General features: G+C 51.4%; 1 protein-coding gene across 3 annotated transcripts in view; it reads right to left on the reverse strand.

Annotated features, from left to right (window-relative positions):
- Positions 1-21,936, reverse strand: part of ATP2B2 (ATPase plasma membrane Ca2+ transporting 2) — a 136,615-nt gene that overhangs the window by 41,809 nt on the left and 72,870 nt on the right. For all 3 annotated transcript variants that reach the window (XM_047780812.1, XM_047780829.1, XM_047780819.1), the window contains exons 7-12: positions 20,389-20,421; positions 19,203-19,262; positions 14,181-14,222; positions 13,170-13,328; positions 9,392-9,606; positions 4,917-5,159 (exon numbers count right to left, since the gene is read on the reverse strand). In XM_047780812.1, coding sequence (XP_047636768.1) covers positions 4,917-5,159; positions 9,392-9,606; positions 13,170-13,328; positions 14,181-14,222; positions 19,203-19,262; positions 20,389-20,421 — 752 coding nt within the window. The remainder of the gene's footprint in view (positions 1-4,916; positions 5,160-9,391; positions 9,607-13,169; positions 13,329-14,180; positions 14,223-19,202; positions 19,263-20,388; positions 20,422-21,936) is intronic.

Below are 21,936 nucleotides of genomic sequence, written 5' to 3' on the forward strand. Positions count from 1 at the left end.
TGAATAATTGAAATGTTAACTGTCGTGTCAACCTACTTTAAAAGAGGGCTCATAAAATATAAAGTCCACCTGGGTGGCTTCGGCACACAGGATAGAGGCGGGAGGGAAAGGAAGATGTTTTCTGAGAAAGCTCGGTGCCTCTGAAGTCTGAGGAAGGAGCTATTTCCATCGCTGAAAGTGCAGCTGTGGCTCTGAGAAGCAGCAGGGCAACCAGTGAGAAGCAAGTAGCAGTCATGACGTTCAAAGAGTCAGGCAGCGACAAAGCACATCTGAGGGTGTGCCAGGATGTCTGATGTAGGGAAGCAATTTCTGACTAAAAGAAGATTCGTGTAGCTTCTTTCAGAGGGCAAGCTGCTCCTAATGATGGAAGTCGGAGTGGGAAGAAGAAAGTGCTGGCATCCTCAGAAGGGATGGGGCCTGGCATTGAGGCGGGCCCTCTGACAGGACCCCCTGGCTCGCTTTTTCTGGCCTCCTTTGGTCCTCACCCCATCTTGCCTGGGCGAGTCTGAGCACTGTGAGGAGAAGGCCTATTAAGGGCTTATCTGCTGCCAACAGAATGCCCTCAGCATTCCTCTCATCATGCTTTCTCCCCCGGAGAAAGGCCCGGGCCACAGACTGCCACACCTCCTGAAAGGTTGCTGGGCCCTGGCTGGGCTGTGGCCCTGCCTGGAATGACCTTGTCCCCTCACCCGCTCAGAAAACGCCTCCAGAATGCTCTGGGCTCAACTCTGCCACCTGGCATCAGGAGCAATCCTGGCAGGTTAGTTGTTATTTCTGTAGCTCTCTTTTATCAGCTTCAAGATAGGATTGGTGATATTTGCCTTGATTACCTGGCAGGGATGTGGAGGGTCAAGCTAGTCAGTGGCAAACTACAGAAGGCAAGGCTCAGAAATAACAAAAGAGGTCATATGAGTAATCACTGACATGGACTGGGCGCTTGCTTCATGTGAAGCACTATGTGGGGAGTCACACATATATCTTCTCATCTGATTGTCACAGCAACCCTGGAAATGCCTCAAGGCAAAAGTGCAGCCAGGGGAGTTGGGCATGGAGTGGTGGTGAGCTATGCAGACTCTGGACTGGACAGACCTGGATTCAAATCCTGGCTCAGCCTCTCATTTGCTCTGGGACTCTGGGCATGTTCTTTAACTCCTCTCAGCTTCAGTGTCCTTATCTATGAATTGCAGATGAGATATCACCCACTTCATGGGGTTCTCATACAAGGCAACACAGGTTAAGCACTCAGCGCGGAGTCTGCCTAAGTGAATGTTAGTGATTATGATGAACTGTACCCTCACTTTATAGATTGAAAAACGGTGCCTGGAAGAGGTTAGGTAACTTGCTCAGGGACATGTGGGTGCTTAGTGCTAGAGCTGAAGGTTGAGCCTTGGTCTATTGGACTCAGAGCCCAAGCCCTTAGCCTTTGCTTACTGCATTGGGTGTCAGGACATCTGGATTCTAATTCCACTAACCCACAGGATGACTTGGCCTAAGTCCCTTCCCATTTCTGGACCCCAGAGTAAAGTGAGGAGGCTGGACCAGGAAGGTGGTCCCTAAAGTCCATGAATGCATGTAGATTACAGCCACACAACTCACCCTTGCAAATATTAGTTTTTTTAAAAAAATTTTTAGAGTAACAGGCATTAGCTAATTCAGAAGTCTCTGGATCAATGCAGATTAGAGAGCTGAAAGCAGTGTCAGAAGAGATCGGCTCAGCATGCTCAAGGTACCAAGAGAGCACTGGTATTGGCCTTGGAACTGGGATCAGGGCCAACTCTTACTTCTTGCTGCCACAAGAATAGGAAAGTAGAACATAGAGGTTTCCCTGTCCTAAGCCTCTAATCAATTCTACTCATTTATCAGCCAGCCAGCCATCCATCCATCCATCCATCCATCCATCCATCCATCCATCCATCCATCCATCCATCCAACCATCCATCCACCCATCTAGCCATCTACCCATCTATCCATCCATCTATGTAACTATCCACACCTACCCATCCTTCTATCCCTCTCCCTACCCAGTCCTCATCTCGCTGATTATCCACCAGTCAATTCACTCATCTTACCCGTCTAACCAGAGCTTCCCAAGAGCCTATGCCGGGGGTGGGTAGAGATACTCAGCTGTATCCCTCACTGTCAAAGAGCCCACAGCCTGCCCCAGGCAGCAAGAAGACACAGAAGACTCATGCCCTCATGTAGGGGGAAATACAGCCTTGCTGGGATCTGTTTCTCAGACCAGGCTCATTTTCCATCCAAAGCTGATAGGCAGTGTGAGGACACTGTGTGCCTTTCCTGCCCGTCTCCTCTTGAGTGGTAAGGATGTCCTGCAGTCTAGATTTCCCAGCCTGGTCTGGAGGGTGGATGGACTTCCACCCTGGACTGAGCAGCTGACTCTGGGCCTAGAAGGGCAGTGCCTGGGAGCGCCTTATCCCAAGGTGGCTCATAGTCCAGGTTGTGTCTTTGACCCTCTGAACTCCAGGCTTTCTCTTCCAAGACCACCTAATGCTAATGATGCTGCAGGATTGGTTTCAATAACCAAGAACTGAATCTGAACACCCTACTAAACAGCTGGCTTCAAGGTATCTGTAAGTTGGCTTTGCCACTAATTTGTTGTGTAGTTTTGGGCAAAACCCTTTCTCTCTTTAGCCCTGATGCCTCTGCTGTCTATTCATTTATTGATTAACATTTTCATGGCTACAAATTATAATCCCCTTTTGGCTGATTTTACTGCTAATGACAATGCTAATCACTCATGACAACGCTAATATAAGTGCTGAGCATGTGCTGGGTGATGTTGTGTTAAGTACTTTCTACTTACTAATGCATTTTGTCCTCACAATACACCTATCACTTCCCCCAGGAAACTGAGGCACTGAGAGGTTAGGTAACTTGTTTACAGTCACACAGCTAGTGAGGGGATTTGACCCCAGGCTGTCTGGCTTTCATCACCACCTAGTCATACCAGAACAGCCTCTGCTGTTCCTTCCACACTGATGGCTACCAGCCCCCAGCAAGGAGAACCACATGACCAGGTTTTTTCAGGGAAGCCCCAGAAAGAGAGTCACAGGGGTCCTAGGAAGCCAGGGTTCAAGGCATATAAAGGGACATTGGTGCCCGAGAGGCTTGATCACAAACCAAGGATACTTGTTCTCAGGTCCTGAGATTTCTTCAGCCTCGGCAGCTCTGCCTTCTCCCCGGGTGGACCAATGGCGTCCTGTCCTTTAAGCCACCTGGACACAGCCTTAGTCAACCACATCTTGAAGTGAGAATTTAGCTTTGCCACCAGGGCTGTGAAGCATAGCCTAATTGAGACTTATCGCTGCAGAGATGTCTTGCAGTCCTTCTGGAAGATCCCAGAAGTTCTTTTTATTGTATCTGCATGACACACATCTCAATCCAAGCCCATCTTGCTGGGCTCTGCCCACACGGCCATCCCCATCACCTAAAGCCTGCTCTGGGAATTGCCCCGCTCCCTCTCTGACATATCTGCAGGACAAGATAATTAATAGCATCTCAGTTATTTTAGAAAGGGCTGGGAAACAGAATAAAGCATCACTGGTTTCCCTTGGTTTCCAAATCAAGGGGAAATCAAGCGCTGGGGGTGGGGGGAGGGTGGGAAGAAGATAAAAACGCCATCATTTCTGGCATTCCCTCCCGCCCCACCCCCAGCATTCTCTGTCACCCATCTGCATGCTTTCTCCCGACCTACTTTCTCCTTCTGTCAGTGCTGCCTCCCAGCCTTTGGCTCTGGGATGCTGCAGCTCTGGGGTAACAGGGTAGCTGCTCAGCCCCAGTGGAGGGTGCAGTTCGTGCAGGCAGGGCCCCCCACCCTCACCCCTGCATCCGCCACCAGCCCTTGGCTCCTCACCACTGACTCCCAAGCTTCTCCCAGATTTGATAAAGCTGCTGGCAGCTTTCGCAACCCAACCTGATCCTTTTAAAGGCTTGGGCTGGCTCAGGGGCAGAAGGGAGAGGTCAGGGCTGGGGCACGTTTGGAGGGTAAGCAGGAGAGCTCAGCTGCTCACCCAGATGCTTGCATTGCAGAAACACCCTGGGAGCCGACTGAGCTCCGTGTGGACAAGCCTGTATTTCTCTTCATTCAAATACTGGTTAATTACAAAGAGGCAATCTGTGCTTCTAAAGCAAAGAGGGATTCCAGCATGATGAGGTGGCTTAGCTGAGATAGGAATATGAGAGTTTTTCGTATCAAAACTAGTAATACCACTACCATTACTCACAACAACATCATCAGTGGGAGACTGTGTAAAGGGCCACAATTTGTCCCCGGTCTGAATCCACGCCCTATGCACTGTGACTTTAAGTTCCTCCCATTAGAGAAGGAGTCTACCTCCTGACTCCTTGAGTCTGGGCAGGGCTCTGGACTTGAGTTGGCCAACAGGATGCAGCAAAATGACAACTGAACAGCCCAGGCTAGCCTGCTCAAGGAGGTGGGACCACACAGAACAGAGAATAACCACCCTAGCTTAGGTCATCCCAGATAAGCCTAAGGTCCTGCCAAGATCAGCAGAGCTGTCCACGTGAGCCACCGCAAACATGTGGGGAAACGTGGTCCCCCAGCTGAGGCCCACTCCTGACTCACAGAATCGTGAGCTAAATACGCAGTTTGGTTTGGAGCTACTACATTCTGGAGTAGTTATATAACAAAAGCTAACTAATAAAAAAAAATTTTTTTTTTTTTTTTGGCAGGGAGGGCAACAGTGGGATCCAAAAAACACAATAAACAAAAATCTCTTTTTTGTCCTGCAAACATCCTAAGTCAAAGAGAAACAAGTTGCTTGCTATCTGACCACCCCAAAATACATCAGTAGGATTGAAAATTATGATTCGACCTGTCCAGTACTTCTGCATTGCCCTTGGTCATTGCTCCTTCTGGCGGAAGCTGCGCCACTTACCAGAATCTTGGTGGTGTAGGCGCTGTTGATGGCGATGGCATTGACTAGTAGCTCCATGGTCTTGGCATTGATGGAGCTGGGGTCAGGGATCTCCTTGTAGTGGACGTCACCCACATAGGCCTGCACCACTGTCATGCGATTGGTGGTGAGTGTGCCTGTCTTGTCTGAACAGATGGCCGTGGCGTTGCCCATGGTCTCACAGGCGTCCAGGTGGCGGACCAGGTTGTTGTCCTTCATCATTTTCTGGGGGAGGGGCAGGTGAGAGGGCGACAGTGAGGAAAGGGAGCTGAGGGCTCTTTGGAAACTCGGAGTAAATGAGGCAGAACTGCCCCTTTGGCGTGTGCAAAGGATCTTGGTTGCTGCAGCCTCTGACATCTGAGCTCCTTTTATATGTGCAGCCCTTTCTCCTTTTTTATTTATTATTATTATTTTTTTAAAAAAATTTATGGTCACCTCTGTGGCATGTGGAAGTTCCCACATTGGAATTGCATCTGAGCTGTAGCTGCAACGTATGCCACAGCTGTGGCAACACCGATCCTTTTTTTTTTTTTTTGTCTTTTTGTCTTTTCAGGGCCACACCCTCAGCATGTGGAGGTTCCAGGCTAGGGGTTTAACTGGAGTCATAGCCTCTGGCCTACACCACAGCCACAGCAACACCAGATCCGAGCCGTGTCTGAGACCTACACCACAGCTCACGGCAATGCCGGATCCTTAACCCACTGAGCAAGGCCAGGAATTGAACCCCCAACCTCATGGTTCCTAGTTGGATTCGTTTCCACTGTGCCACAACAAAAACTCCCTGCAACACTAGATCCTTAACCTGTTATGTCATAGTGGGAACTCCCCTTAAAAAAATTCCTTGAGCCATTTAAAAGAGTTGATTAATTGGCTTTAGTAATTTGGATTATAGAAGTAATCTGTGTTGTTTATGGAAAAAATAGAGAAAAAGATGATAAATGATCTGATTACTTCGAATATTTGTCTCTTACATCCTAACAGAGATAAATTCCTTATTTGGTTACGGATTTTTTCAAATCTACCATTTTTCACTAGTGCCTTGTTTTCATTGTCACTTTGGTTTCACCCAAAGTAAATACATTTAGGATGTATATATGTGTCAATAGACATGGGACACTACCTGGAAAAAAGCAAAATATTAGTCTCGTTATTTCTGGGTGGTAGAATTTTAGGAGATTGTCATTGTTTTCTTTTAAAAATCTATAGCTTCTATTTGTCTATAGTGAATACATAACTTCACGATAAAATCATAAATTCCTTTTAAATATAGATACACAAAAAAGAAAATAAATCAGCCATAATGCTACTACTCAGCACTGACATGCCTAACATGTCAACATCCTTTCTTTTAAAATTTATAACAAAGTGAGGAGTTCCCGTTATGGCTCAGTGAGTTATGAACCCGAATAATATCCATGAGGATGTGGGTTTGACCCCTGGCCTTGCTCAGTGGGTTCAGGATCCGGTGTTGCCGAGAGCTGTGGTGTAGGTTGTAGAAGCAGCTCGCATCCTGAGTTGCTGTGGCTGTGGTGTAGGCTGGCAGCTGTAGCTCAGATTCGACCCCTAGACTGGGAACTTCCATATGCTGCAGGTGTGGCCCTAAAAAGCAAGAAAGCAAGCAAACAAAAATGACAAAAGTGAAATCCTGCTCTCCAGATGATTAATTTTCTTATATCAACCTCCTTTTCTCTCTTTTCAGCATCACACTCCTAGCTTCTTCCAGGTTCTCAAACAAATAACACAAAGTGACTCTCAAGGAACCACCCCTCTTAATGCAGGCCCTCTTGACCTGGTGACCCTGTCTGGCAAGGATAGATGTGAAAAGACGGCTGTAGCTAGAGGCTGAGTCAGATGTCATTCTAGTCTGTGCCTAGGAATCTGATTTCTTTTATTTTTGCTCCTCGTTATAACTCTACAACAAGGGTAAAAAAAGGAGTGCAAGGAGAATAACTTTAATAGCAGTTCATGTCACTGAAAAAAATGGGTACTGGTAGAATTATACGCTATTGCAGTTTCTCTCATCATAACCTGTGGTAACAGCAACAATAAATGTATGTTGAACAGAGGATCAACAGCAATTTGAGTTTGCAACACCCTTTACAGTTTGCAAAGTTCTCCTGCGTTGATTTTCTTGTCTGACATTATGAGGATCCTGCGCAACCTTTAAGGATTCTTGTCATGCATCTGGCAATCAAAGAAGCCAAGGCAAAGCGGCTTGACCAGGATGACACACCTAGTGAGGCTTAAAGCGGGGATTTGAACCTAACTGTTCAACCTCACGGCCCCATTCTGTCAGGACTCTGCCTGTCTGCACTATCTGAAGAGGGTTCATCTTTTGGGCTTTAGAATGGTAGATGCAAACTATTCCATTTAGAATGGATGGGCAATGTGGTCCTACTGTATAGCACAGGGACCGATACCCAGTCTCTTGGGGTGGAACATGATGGAAGATAGTATGAGATAAAGAATATATACATATATTTTATATATATATATATATATATATATATATATATATATATATGACTGGCTCACTATGCTGTACAGCAGAAATTGACACAACATTGTAAATAAACTATACTCTAATAACAATAAAATGAAATTTAAAATTTAAAAACAGAATGCATAGGCCTGAGCTGCCCAATATGGTAGCTATGTGAGGCTACTAAGCACCAGAAACAGGGCTGGTCTGAGGTGAAATATGCTGTAGGTGTAAAGTACACATCTGGTTTTGAAGACGTTAGGAAAGTGAAATGCAAAATATCTCACTAATCATTTATAGATTATTCAATACCACATGTGGGCTTAATTATAACAGGCATCCTGGGTTATGTAAATTACATTATTAAAGTTAATATCACCTGTTCCTGCCTGCTTTTTCCTTTTTAATGTAGCTACTTGGAAATTTAAAAGCCCACACGTGGCTCACATTATATCTCTATGGGACAGCGCTGACCTCCGTGGTCAACTTTACTCTGTTGATGGCAGCTCCCAGCGGGTAGGGCCAGGCACAGTCTGGGTAGGCAGGGTGGGGCTGTACTGAGTTCATCAGGTGACTGTATAAGTATCACTACCTGAGGCAGCTGAAGGCACAGGTGCCAGAGACACAAACTGCAGAAGGCGAAGCGGTCTAAAAATGCCTGTATGTGGTTCCCTGACACCAACGCTTTCTGAACTTTAGGGAGACCTCGAACTCAGCTGGGTGGCTGTGAGAGCCTGGACTCCTGGCTGTGTGAGGGTCTCCATCTCTAGGCCCCCGATCAGCACCATGTCGTGACCCGTTTGGGCTTTGGTTTGTGGGATGGAGTTTCTCCGAGAACCCCAAAACAGGGAGATGATAAGGGCGGTATCTTTTACACAGAGCTGCCGCTCTCTGGCACCTGCTTTGAGATCTCTTTTCTGTGTGAAATTACATCGGCCAGAGCCGTGCCCAAACGCCTGCCTGGAAAATGACGCACACCCAACCCTCGGGTGGCTCTGCCAGGGTCTCCGAGCAAATGCCTTGCTTATAAACATGCCCAGGCCTCCCTGGCCTTGCAGGGACATCCTGGCATCGGGGCCCTGGGACAGAGAAGAGCAGGGCCCTGCCCTCTGAGGTGTGCAAACCACAGGCCAGGGGAAGACGGTGAGCCCAGGGAGCGAGGACCTGGGAGTGAGACAGTCCTAAAGGGCCCTCCAGAGGATCAGAGGCCCAGTGATCGTGAGACCCCACCCCCTTCCTCAGGGTCTGGGCTCCACTGATGGTCATGGGCCTGGGAGCAGGTCAGGGTGGGGCTCAGACATCAGAGTGGTACTTAGGGGCACCCTCCAGGCCCCAGGTATTCAGAGGCCCACCTGCCCGTATTGAACTGTTTTAAAATCTCATATTTTTAGCCCATCTTCTGCGAGGAGGCGGCTTTCATAAAACTAGACATCTTCTGTTTTAGGTTTGTCTCTTTTCAATTTCAGGGCACAAACTCTGAGATTATCCACATAAGTACTAGGCTCCTGTGGGGCCTATGACTGGGATGGCGAGACTTCTGCTCATGTTTGGTGGGACTGGGGCAGGCTGGGGTCTGTCCAGTGCTATTTGCACTTTATTTTTTAAAGTTGAGTTGGTCATCAATGTTTTAAAATCAGGAGAGTTTATATGAAGTCTGGATTTCTGGCTTCTCTTAAAAAAAGACGACATGAAGCTCTGGCCACGATGGGCCTCTTCCCCACAGGGTGGCACTGGCTGGGCTGAGTGGAGGCTGCCCCTGAGCTGGGGGTGGCTCTCTGAAGGGTCCCTGGGTTCTGCCCCCCCCCACACACCTGACCCCGGTACTCTCTTGCTGAGCTTCCAACATGCCCTCTCCCTCTACTGAACTCTTCTCTCAGCCCCAGCACCGGCCCCATTGGCCACCCCCCAGGCCCCCTAGCTGGGGGCAGCCCACCTCAGCGGCATCGGCCGGCTGGCCCCGCTCGCCCCTCCTCACCTTCACCGAGTAGGCCAGTGAGATGGTGACAGCCAGGGGGAGCCCCTCGGGCACGGCCACGACCAGCACCGTCACACCAATGATGAAGAACTTGACGAAGTACTGCACGTAGACGGGCGTGCACTCAGGGAGCCATGGCTTCTTGTTGACCACGAAGGTGTCCACGGTGAAGTAGAGCACCAGGATGATCACCGTGATGGCTGACATCACCAGGCCTGCAACATGGGTAGGGGGACGCCTGCTCAGGGGGTTCCCTGGGGGTGAGGGGCCCTGGGACGTGAGAGGTGGACCCAACCCTTGGCTAAGAGGGCTCTGGTGTGAGGCAGGCCCCAGCTCACATTCCAGCTCAGCTTGGTGGCCTGGGGCAAGTCTTTGATTCTCACAGAGCCTCAGCTTCCTCCTGTGTTCAGTAGGGATGCATGTTTACTGCACTTCACGTGGTTTAGTAAGGATCAAATGTGATGAATGCAGGTAAACTCCCTAGGACAGTGGCTTGACCCATGGTGGGTGCTGAGCGGTCACGTGAATAAGTAAGAATGGCTCACAACAGTTGTGCAGCAGGTACCACTTATTTCCTCCTTCATTCAGGCACAGAGTAGTTCCTATTCCAGGAACTAGGGACACAGCAGTAAAGAGGACAGAGTCCCTGCCCTTGGAAGCTGAGATTCTAGAGGTGAGGTAGTGGAGTTCCCGTGATGGCCCAGGGGAAATGAATCTGACTAGTATCCATGAGGATGCAAGGTTTGATCCTTGGCCTCACACAGTGGGTTAAGGATCTGCTGTTGCCATGAGCTGTGGTGTAGGTTGTAGACCCGGCTCAGATTTGGCGTGGCTGTGGCTGTGGCGTAGGAAGGTGGCTACAGCTCCGATTCGACCCCTAGCCTGGGAACCTCCACATGCTGCAGGTGTGGCCCTCCAAAAAAAAAAAAAATAAATAAATAAAAAGAATAAAAAGAAACAAACACATGAATAAGGTAACTCAGATACAGATAATGCTGTGAAGAAAAACTCCAGGATGATGTGACAGAAAGTGACATGGGCTGAAGATAAGAAAACAACACAAATGTCCATGGACAGATGAATGGATAAAGAAAACATGGTCTATATGTACAACAGAATATTAGTCAGCCTTAAGAAGAAGGAAATCCTGCCGTTTGTAATAACATGGATCAACCCAGAGGACATTATGCTCAGTGAAACAGGCTAGACACAGAAGGGCTTAGATGAGGAATTGAAAACAGTCCAAATTAAAGAAGCAGAGAATAGAAGGGGGGTTGCCAGGGGCTGCTAGGAGGGGGGGAGGGGGAGTTGTTTTTAGTGGGTAAAGAGTTTCAGCTCTGCAAGATGAGGAAGATCTAGAGCTCTGCTGAACCATGTAGTGCTGATAGGTAATGATGAGGTATTGTGGACATCAAAATTGCTTAAGAGGATCTTAAATGTTCTTACCCCAAAAGCAAAACCCCCCAAAATCCATGAAAGGACATAGGAAGTTTCTGGAAGTGGTGGGTATGTTTAGGTCCTCGGTTGTGGTGATCGGTACCATGAGCACATACTTGTGTCGAAATGCATCACATATTAAATGTGTGCAACTTTTTTTTTCTTTTTGTCTTTTTGTCTTTTTGCCTTTTCTAGGGCCGCTCCCATGGCATTTGGAGGTTCCCAGGCTAGGGGTCTAATCGGAGCTGTAGCCACCGGCCTACGCCAGAGCCACAGCAATGCGGGATCTGAGCCGCGTCTGCAACCTACACCACAGCTCACGGCAACGCTGGATCCTTAACCCACTGAGTGAGGCCAGGGGTCGAACCCACAACCTCATGGTTCCTAGTGGGATTTGTTAACCACTGCGCCATGATGGGAACTCCCTAAATGTGTGCAACTTTTCCCATATAAATTATATCTCAATAAGACCAATAAAAAAAAGAAAAAAAACTGACTTGAGCCAGCAGGCCCAGTGGCTACTTTAGCTAGGGTGGCCAGGGAAGACTTCCTGGAGGAGGTGCTATTATTTGAGAAGCCAGGGGAAGGATGAAAAGGAGCAGCCAGGGGGTGACGTGGCGGGGGAGGGGGGGGGAACAATGTTTCAGGCTGAGGAAACAGCAGGGGGATTTCTTTGAAGAAGGAAACCGAGGCTCAGGGAGGGGAAATGACCCACAGGCCAGGAAAGCCCTGTAGCAATAGCACTGTAGGTGGCTAACTACTCAGATCCCTCTTGCCAGCTCCCGTGCTCATCTGTCCCCATCTGCTGCATGTGCTATGCTTGTGCGGGTCTGCTGAGATTCCCTGCACTGGCAGCCTCTGCCAGAGGAGGAGGCATGTGGGCGACTGGAGTTTCCTTGTGAGAAAGTGCTTGGGAGTCCACACAACCCAGTTTGAGGGCTAATATCCAATGGCCAATGTGAGGGTCCAGAAGCCCAGCCTCACCACTGTCAGGCCGGTCAGACCCTACAGAGGAGTCCTGCTCCAGGGCTCTCCATGAGATCTGGTGGAGACCAGGATTTCTCTGGAAACCTTGGCTATGAATGGCTTCTTCCCCAGCCCTGTTGCATCTCTTATCCTTTCGGGGTCTCACCAGAGAGCACCCCTCTGCAAATTCTGTGCCCACCCATCTCAGGTTCTGCTTTCAGGGCATTCATTCAGCCCAAGAGAGAAGCAGAGGTGAGATGTGAACCTGGAAGTGCTGGGCCAGGGCGAGGAGGAGGGGGTAGATGGGTGAGGACTTTGAACGCCTTGGAGTTGTTCTCACTGCTTTGTTCCCCGCCTCCAGGGCCCTATTTCCGCACAGTGGGGATGGAGGAAATCCCTGCGCCCATCTCTCCCCCACCCCCACCTCCAGCTGTGGAGCCAGTTCCATCCCTGTCTGACGGTCGCAGGGCGGAAAGCCAAGCTCCCAGCAGCCAGGAGCTGTCACCAAAGCCTCCGAGTTTAAATATAGACAGCAAGCCTGTAATTTGCCTCTCTTCTCCATGCTGTGGTGCCTATAATTAGAGCCGGGAGACAGCCACGGAGGAGCAGGCAGCCAGGTGGGGAGGCCTTGGTGTTTGCTGCATCCTTGCCTGGGAAGGGAGGCCAAGGCTGCGGCAGGCAGGCTGGGCTCACCTCGCAGCTGGGCTCAGCTTCCTGGGCCAGCAGGGCCATCCTCAGCCATCACCTGCAGCTACCAACTCAGCTGGGAAACCCTGTTCGTGCTGGGCCTCAGACGAGGGGCTTCTCACCGGGCTCCTGGCACTGTCCTCAGCCTCTCCAGTCTTTCCTCTGCACTGTAGCTCGGGCGGTCATTCTAGGGCTCAGCTCTGTCCCCACCTTCCCCTTGCTCACACCTCTTCCAGGGCTCCCACTGTGCCCAGGATAAAGCCTGTGCTACAAATGGCAGGCCCTCCGGTACCTGCCCCTTGTCCGGCCCCCAGGCCAAGTGCTGAGCACCTGTCTGTGTAATATATCTCCTTTAATCCTCACAGCAGCCTGAAGTAGGGACTACCGGATCTCATACACACAGAGCAGGAGTTGGAGGCTCAGAGCTGGTGGAGGGACTTGTCCCGGCTCTCATGCTTGGCTGGGCAAGAATGCAGAAAGGCTGCCCCCAGGGCCCAAGCTTCAAGCCCCCACTCTTCTGCCTCTCTAAGTTCTATATAAGGACTGGTTGTGTGGTCGAGAAGGGCGGGTCTCACACAATCCCTGGCTTTGCAGATAAGGTGATGAGGCCTGGTTTGGGCAGGGTCCACTATGGGCCCCCCGTGTGCCCTGTGCCCCCTCGCGCCGCTCACTGTGGCTGCAAGCTCACCCGCCTTGCCGATCTGCACCGCCAGCTTGGTGAGCTTGCCCTGCAGCACCGACTTCTCCTTCTTGTGCATGTTGGCCTTCTTCTTGTCATCAGCGTCGCCACCCTCGGCGCTCTTGAGGGGCTGCATCTCCATGGCGGCTGCTCCATCCTGCTGTTTGGCTGCAGGGGGCAGAGCACACACAGGTGCACACACACAGACACGCACACACACACGGACACACGCACAGACACGCGCACACACACAGGTTAGCCTGCAGGATGGGGATGTTGGCACCCACCCACCTTCCCTGGGGAGCATGGTGAGGCCCCCACTCCCCCGCCTGGATCCCTGTGTATGGCTGGCACAGAAGCTCTATGATGGGGGGTTGGCCTCTTCCCATTGGAGAGCCTGGTCCTAGAGTCACTGGCTGCCTGGATCTGGAATCCAGGGCACAGCAGGGTGTGACATGACCCCATCCTAGATTTCCAGCAGGAGTGGGCTGGGGTCCCCACTGGGCCTGAACAAGCCCACAGTCCCTTCCCCAAATGACTCCTCAGCTTTGTCCACATTCAGAAAAGATACAGGCTTGGGCCCAGGACTCAGGCTGAGCTTGTCTTATGCCCAGTTGATCTTTGGACCATGTTGCTGGGATATTAAGTAGTCACCAGACAGAAGATGGATAAAAAGGAGGCTTAAAAGAGAGTGTCCCACCCATGGGTGCCAAGCCCCTCCTCCTCCAGGACAGGCCTGACTGGTGGGCTTGAGGCCTAACCCCCTAGCCGCTAAAGATATCAAAGAACCAGCTTCAAGTCTTCAGCTGAATAGGCAGCAGTGCTCAAAGGCTGGGAGAAGCTGGTTTGCAGGTGGCCTGTCCTCAGTCCGTGACACCCCATTTGGCCTGGCATCACGTGATCACAGCTACTCCCCTAAAGACGTCAGGCGCCCATAGGCGTGGACGTCTGCCTTTGGTGTGGCCCTCAGAATCAGTGGGGCGGGGCCACAGGGACCACAGGTTAATACAAAACAGTTACCTTTGCTCTGGCTGGCGTCCACATTGCCATCCTGCATCTTACCTACACGACAAAGAATTTTAACAGACAACAGAGAACAGACAACACATGTCGGTCACCATGAAGATGCGACAGGGCCACGGACATTCATGTCAGACGGAGGGAGAGCCCAGCTGACTCTGCCTTTCTATTCGGGGGGTGGGGCCGGGGAGGCCCCCCGATGAGAGCAAACCCCAGGTGGCTGCAGGGACTCTCTGGGACGCAGCGCAGAGAGCGCTTCTGTGGGAATTACTTTGGTCCTGAGCATCTCAGAGATTAAATGGCAGCTTTTGAGGGTAAAGGGACCACAGTTGGCTGGCAGGAAGCAGGAGTGGGAGTTCTCAGGTTCCCAGCGATTAACATGGTTGGTGACATTTGCGGGCTGAGAAGAGGCAAAGGGAAATACATGAGAGAGTGAGAGAGTGCAAGAGAGAGAGAGCAAGAAGAGAGAGAGAGCAAGGGGGGGGGGGCATTCTAGAATGGGGAGGAGTTTGGTCAACGTATTTCCGAGTTTCTGGCTCCAGGGGGATGACTCCACTTTCTCCTTCTCATGTGAAGGGGTGTGAAGCTAGGACCCAGACAACCTCTCTCTAGCCTCACTGAGAGTGACCCCCAAAGGGTGGGCAGGGGCCCCTGAGAGGTGGGCTCTGAGGTGTCCACACGTATCCAGGGACCTAGTGGCAGTGCCCTGGCTACCGGAGGAAGCTACAGAACCTTCCCCTCCACTGGGGTGTGTGCCCTTTATTCTGGGTTGACCACTCAGGCCACAGCAGATGGCTGTGATGGCCCTGAGTGCCCCCTCCCCCATCCTGCCTATCAGGGACTGATGCTGCCTCATGTTGGGGAAAGGGCTGCCTGGGAGGCTGTCTCCCGTTTTGCCTCAAGATCCCAGGCTTGGAGGTACTGGTGTCTGCTGCCTGGTGGCTCAACCCCTGCCTCCTGTGCCCTGGGCTCACCCCCAGCTTTGCCTACGGCCTCTCCACCTCAGCAGGACTCTGAGATTGGCCCCCTTGGACCTTTGCTGTGAAAGAGATTTTCATGGCTTGTGTTCCAGGTGCTTACATGTCATTCACGATTTCACCTGGTCCTCCCCATTCCCTTCCCCGGGGGCTCCAGGATCGCTCCCACTTACAAATGAGAAGTGGGGCTCAGGGAGGGACCCTCAGCAGGGTCTCTGCCAGCTTTCAGCAGGGAAAGGAGAGCTGGCCCCAGAGCACGTGCATGTTTCTACCCCGTCAGGGACAATGCAGCCACCCCTCAGCCCCAAGCCCCGGGGATGGCTTGGAGGTGGCTCTGGTGGGACTGGGCTCCTGAAGCCGCTGTTTTAACACCAACCAGCTGTGTGGTTTTTACCTCTCCTAGCCTCACGTCCACCTCTGTAACAAGGGGGTGCAATATTCACCTCCTGGAGTGCCTTAAAGTTGCCTTAGTGATGACTGCTTGCTCAGGAGCCTTTGGCAGCTTGCAAGCAACTCCCCTCCTGTCAGTTTTCTGTCGCCCTGTGAGGCGGGGCGGGAGGGGTTGGGGTCCTCATTACTCTCATTTTACAGATGAGGAAACTGGGGTGCAGGGAGGTTCAGGACAGGCAGCCTAATGACAGTCCTAAGGCTGTGTTAGTGTTTCATGGATCACCTTCACCACCATACCCATGTTACAGGTGACTCAGAGCAGAGAAGCGGCTTTCCTATGCTAGCCATCTCTCCAAGGTCAGTGCAGATCTGATACCTCTGCCTCTCATAGAAAAGGGCCCGTGACTCACTTCGGGGTTTAGAGGGAAAAGCCCTTGATGCTCTATTGTAAAATTCTTTCTACTGGATTAAGAAACAAAACAGGAGTTCCCTTGTGGTGCAGTGGGTTAAGGGTCAGGTATTGTCATTGTGGTGGCTCGAGTTGCTGCTGTGGCTCAGGTTTGATCCCTGGCCTGGCCTGGGAACTTCCACATGTTGTGAGCTCGGCCAAAAAGAAAAAAGAATAAAAAAGTCTCTTTAGAGCCAATAGGAATGAAGGACAACAATTTTTATTTTTAAAAATAATGCAACTAACTGGGCTAAAGGGCACCCGGGAATTCTGCTTCAATAGTTGGTGTTAGCTGGCACAAAGGGGCCTTTATTTGCATTGCATATTATCATATGCAATAGCCCGCATGTGCCCACTAACCAAGCTAGCAATTTCCTCTTTCATTTCCATGGCGACCACGTGGCCAGAAAAATAATCAACAATGCATATGTTCGAGGAAGGGAGCTGTGTTATGGGGGTGCTTTGGTGCTGATGGCCTGGTTTCTCAGAAGCAAGGGAGTCATTCGGGGGCACTTCTCAGCCAATAGGTGCTGGCCTGGCCTTTGAACTGTGGTGGGACCTGGAACATGGGCTGGGTTTCAGGGGAGCTGGGATGGGGGACAGGACCCAAAATGGGGAACCCAGAGGCCCTTCTGCATCAGATGCCAGAAGCAGCTCTGCCACAGGGGTCTGTCCTCTCTTTGCACTGTAGGGGTCTTGGTGTGGAAAACATGGATGTGGAGGGTCCATGGCCCGATAAGCCAGCTTTGGGGAGACAGACCACTAACTAGGAGGCCTGGGAGATGTCCCTTTTCTTCCCTGTGCCTCCATTTCTTCCTCCGTGAAAGGCGACAACTTCAACCAAGGTCATGCTTATGAAAAGCACTGCAAAGTGCCCCGTAAATGTCCAGAGTTAAGAGCGATGGATGGTTAATCATGATGATGAGTGATGAGGTCACTAGCAATATATTAACAAATGCAAAAGAAATAGTAAAATAAAAAGGCAATCATCATGCCTCCAAGATGAAGGGGGCAAAACTACCTTTCAGTTGGGAGGGGCTTGGGGGAGCAGGGTAGGGGGGAACCTGTCACCTGAGGGTTTTCCATATCCAGGTCATCCTGAATTGGCTCAGATGAAGGAAGTGAAAGGAACAGTTAATTCTCTCACTCACCAAGAGTCAGCATAGCATCCTTCAGCTCAGTGCCTGGAGCTGGAGAGCACATTAGAACACAGATTCACTAGGTCTGGGGTGGGGCCTGTGATTCTGGCATTTCTAACAGGCTCCTGGGAGATGCTCAGGCTTCTGGTCCTCCAGTGGCATTTTGAGTAGCAACAGCTTAGAGCACTGCTTCTGAAAGCATATTTTGGGGGGCCTACCCATCCACGACATTCAGCCAGGAAAGGTCCTGCAGCCAAATCAGCCTGGGAAGTGCTTCGTGGCTCTGTCACTCGCCACCTCACATGGGCACAGTCCAGGCTCTCTCTCTGCACCGAGGAAGAAACCGATGCTACCCAGTGGGTCTTAGACATCTTTGACCACAGGATCCTTTCTTTGGGAGGAAAAGTTCTTAACATCCTTGTGAAGTTATATGAGACAGCAGGAAGCGGGACACACACTTTAAAGCCAGGCAGCCCTGGATTTAAATTTCAGCTTTGCTACTTTCTGGCTCTGTGACCTAGTGTCTTAATCTCCTGGAGCCTCCATTTCCTCATCTTTAAAGCGGGGAGAATGAACCCTGAATCACAGGGTTATTGTGAGCAGTAAGGGAGATAGATTCTTGCAAAGTGCCCGGCCACGGTAGGTGGTTAAGAAATGTCGGTTCCCAATCTTCTCCTGCGGTTTTTCTTGGGATATTTGGTGTTTTCCACTACAGTAAGAAGCGAGGCTGTCCTTTTCTGGGCCCTACCAGTCTGGATGAGGTCTGTATGTTCCCTGAGCCCAGCAAGCTCATGGTCCTGGGGAAAATAGGGCGCCACCTATTTTCCTCCCCACCCGCCACGTGGATTTGCCTACATTGGTTTGGTTCTCCCTGTTATCTCTCGCTGCCCCTCCCTCACACATGGCACCGCCCACACCCCAAGCTGTCCTCCTTTCTCCTCCTGTGCCTGAAATAGACCCACACCCGAATTAGCCCTTCTTGGCAAGGCGCTGCTCGCAGGGGAGTCTTCTCCAGCCCCTGACATCTACTAGGGGCTTCCATCCTTGGTCATTTTGAGTCCAGCCAGAGGTCTGGGGCAGGGGATGGGAGCATGATGTGAGACCAGAGATCCAGGTGTTCTGGGAGTGGAGAGGAGTAAATGATACATAATGGATGAGGAACCTGCAGCCCAGTGCCCGGGATGCGTGGCGCTGGAAAAAAAGCATTCCCTTCTCTTCAATCGGGCGGTGGTTTCCTGACCAAGCCCTAAGAGCTCTTGGCAGTTCAGGAGAAGACTGGCTTACTTTATGTTACCTAATTTGGGGATGGGGACATATCTGAGTCCCTCTGAAGATGGGAGGGTACAGAGATAAGAAATCTTTTAAGGGCTTGGAGGCAAATGAATGGGATTCCTTCCCACCTATGTATAAGGAATTTAAGAGGCAGACCCAAGGTACAGTGGCAGCCCCCTGCACCCACCCCCCACCCCCGAAGGGGCCAGTAAGAATGCAGAGACTCAGCACAGGCAACAGCAAGAAATACCAGTCCACGGGACAGAACTAGGCCCGAGCCCAAGTGCTCCGTGACAGAGAAGAGGAAGAATGTCTACCAGTGGCTCAGCCATGCTACGGGGTGGGCCCCAGGAGCTGAACCCTGACCTGGGTCCTCCTGCCTCAAGGGAATCATCCAGTCGAGGACCAGAGCCTTTCTGGGGGACACAGAGGCCTGCTGCAGCCCAAGTCCTGACCCTGGGCCTTCTTCTCAAAGCCGGGGCCAGGAAAGTACTTAGGAGAGGGCCACACCAGGTGGGACACTGCTTCTTAAGGGCCAGATCTGCAGCCAATGTCACGTCCCTCTTCTAGGCTCCACCAGGGGTCAAGGGCCCAACAGGAGCCATTGCCACTGGGGCAGCCCCAGTGGAAGTGGGGCTGCGTGGCCGGCAGTGGCATCTCCTCTAAGCATCTGCTCCATGTGAACTGACTGTCCCAGAGCTGCCCATGCATGTCCAAGGTCTGTGCAGCCCAGAACAGGGAGAGGCAAGCCCAGAGTTGGGGGTGGGGAGATGAAAGCTTGCTGTGGGAGACGTACCATTGACTAGGCTGGTATTTGCACTATCTGCAGCATTTGAACCTGCCGCACCATCGGCCACTGCGGGGGTGGGAGGGATGGAAAATGCATGTGTCACAATGGAGAAAAGCAACAATGCAGAACAGCAACAATAATAGACATGAACCAACGGGTGGGAAGTGACGTGACTACATTCTTAGAAAAAAAAAAATCTCTGTTGGAAATCAAGAAACTCAAATTTGGGGGTGTGTGTGTTGGGGGGGGTGCCCAGAGAGATGCCACAGAAGTCGGGGGGGGGGTGGAACTCAGACGGGGAGGTCTTTGAAATAAAACATGGGGGATGAGCGATGTGGTTAGGTGGGATGGCACTATTGGTTGGTGGTGAGATCTGGACCAAGGCACCCTGGTGACCCAACCGATTGGGCAGGTCCCTGTTGGAGAAGGTTCTATGAGGACAGGGCGGTCTGGCTGCTCATCAGAGCCACAGAGGCTCACAGCCAGGAGTCAATTCAAAATATTCAACAAGTGGTGCAGTGTGGGCACCAGCCATTTTGTATGGGTGTCGGCTATGACCATTGCTGTGTCCCGGAAGAACATCTGTCCAAGCTGGTCCACGGCCAGCTCCTAACTTCCCTAATCAGAACTCAAAGGATTGCCTTGGTGACCCCCATATGAGATGCCCCCCATTTCAAAGGTGACATCAACCATGTTGCATTTTGTGCATGAGATAGAGGAGGTACTAGTGTGTTTTCCTCAATTTAGAAATTAAAAACAATATGAGATGATCGAATTCACTCTTGTTGTTCTTCCTTGGGGTGGGGAAATGGGTTCTGTGGGAGGGAGAGGGGAAAGACTACTGGGTGAGTTGGCCATGCTGAATGGTGGGGGGATGCCGGGACTGGCTCTGTGGGTGGGGGTGGGGAGCAGGGCCATGGCATCCCTCCGTGGCACTGAACTCTGGTTATCAGAGCTGAGTGTGTGTGGAGCTGGTGGTGGTGCCATCTGCACTGCAAGCATTGGAAGGGCGAATGGATTGTCTCGTGGAGCTGGCGGCACAAGGGGGCACAGCAGAGGTTTGGTGGGGCAGAGCCTCCAGCAGCCTGGTACCCCCTCCAACTGCGTGCTGGCGGGTCTAGGGGTAGGGTTCAGGGGTCAATGGCTGCTATTTCTAAATGCCCCATCTACCCTGAGGGGTGTCTTACTGTACCTGGTAGCTGAAGGCCATCCCCCTTCTTCACACCTGTGTGATGATTTTTGAGACATGTTAATGATGGAGAAGCACATACAGCCTCTTCTGCGCACGCACACACACACACACACACACACTGGCACACCTGGGGTCATCCTGCAATTGGGACCCTTGGTTGGCAGACTTGAAGCAATGTTCTTGGTGGAGGTGATGGGATGGAAGTGCCGAGAAGCCCCAGCTGTGCTTCTCCTAGGACCTGAGAGGCTGGGTAGCCCCCCATCTTCCTCTGCCACATGCCCGCCACATCCCACCTCTTCCCTCAACACTGATGTCCCCATCTTGTTGGGGTGCAGGTAAATATTCAGCAAGGTACCCTCACCTGTGCTTTGGGGCAGAGAGCTCTGTTTTCTTGCTGACATTTTCAAAAACACTGGCCTGCCCCTGGGTGCTTCTGGCCCTCATCCAGGCCCCAGTGAGGACCAGGAAGTGGGCAGAGTTGCTGCAGCTGGCCAAACTGCCTACATCTGGGGCCACAGCTGGCCACAGCTTCTGCATTGCTGCATAGATGCTGTCCTGACATGCTTGGGGCCTCTTGGCCAATATTCTGTCCTAAGTTTCAAGCTCAGCTCTCCCAAATCAGAGCTGTTGCCATTGTGCCTGCTGGTGGGGCAGCATAATCTTACAAGGACCCCACTCAGAAATGGGTTTTGCCCCCAGGAACAAACAACCTTTGATTGTGACTCAGGTTCAGTGTCTGATTGACCTCTGAGAGCTGGAGGTAGCCCTGCTGACCCCAAAATGGAATGAGGGGCCGTCTACTATCTCACCTTTCTCCCCTGGACTCTGGAAGGTCTGGGTGTTGGGAACCCTCCTCTGGAGCTTGGGGAAGTAGATAAAAGACTGAAGATGTGAGAGGGGTGCTGTGCCCAAGACTAGGTGTACGTGTTGAGTGAGAGTTGGCTATGTGGGGCCAGAGGCTGGGTTTGGTTTGTTGGGATTGGAGCCCCTGTCTTGTGACCATCCCTCTTCTGCTCTGAGAGGCACTTGTAGCCCAAGTTGCCAGCCTGCTGCACCAAGGGGAGCCCAGGGAGTGAGGAATCTTGTTTCCAGGGGGAAGAAGAGCCAACATTCAGGTGAGGTGGCAGCTCTGGGGGCATCAGGTGGAGGCTCCCAGCAGTTGACCTGGAGACATGCATTTGTCCACCTTCCTCAGAAACTCTTCTATCTGTCTCTGAGGAGAGTCTATGCTGGGTGAGTAGGCAGCTTGGCTTAGTGGAGTTGAAAATAGTGGAGCAATACACCCAGGTAGGGATGTGAACTCTATATCAGAGTGATGATGGGATCAGGTCACACTTGAGGCTGGAGGGTTAGAAAAGGCTCAGCACCCTTGGCCTGGCCTTGGGGAAGGCCAGGGCCCCCCATGACATGATTGGACAAGACAGAGACTGGGACAAGACCCTGGATATGGAACAGACAGAGCCTCCTGGCCCAAGTAGGTCCTTGAGGATGCAGGAGGTGGCAGCTGGCACAGGGTATGGACATAAAAGGCACTCAATAACTATCTTG

This window comes from Phacochoerus africanus, chromosome 1 (assembly GCF_016906955.1).
Source record: "Phacochoerus africanus isolate WHEZ1 chromosome 1, ROS_Pafr_v1, whole genome shotgun sequence".
Classification (NCBI taxonomy): Eukaryota; Metazoa; Chordata; class Mammalia; order Artiodactyla; family Suidae; genus Phacochoerus; species Phacochoerus africanus.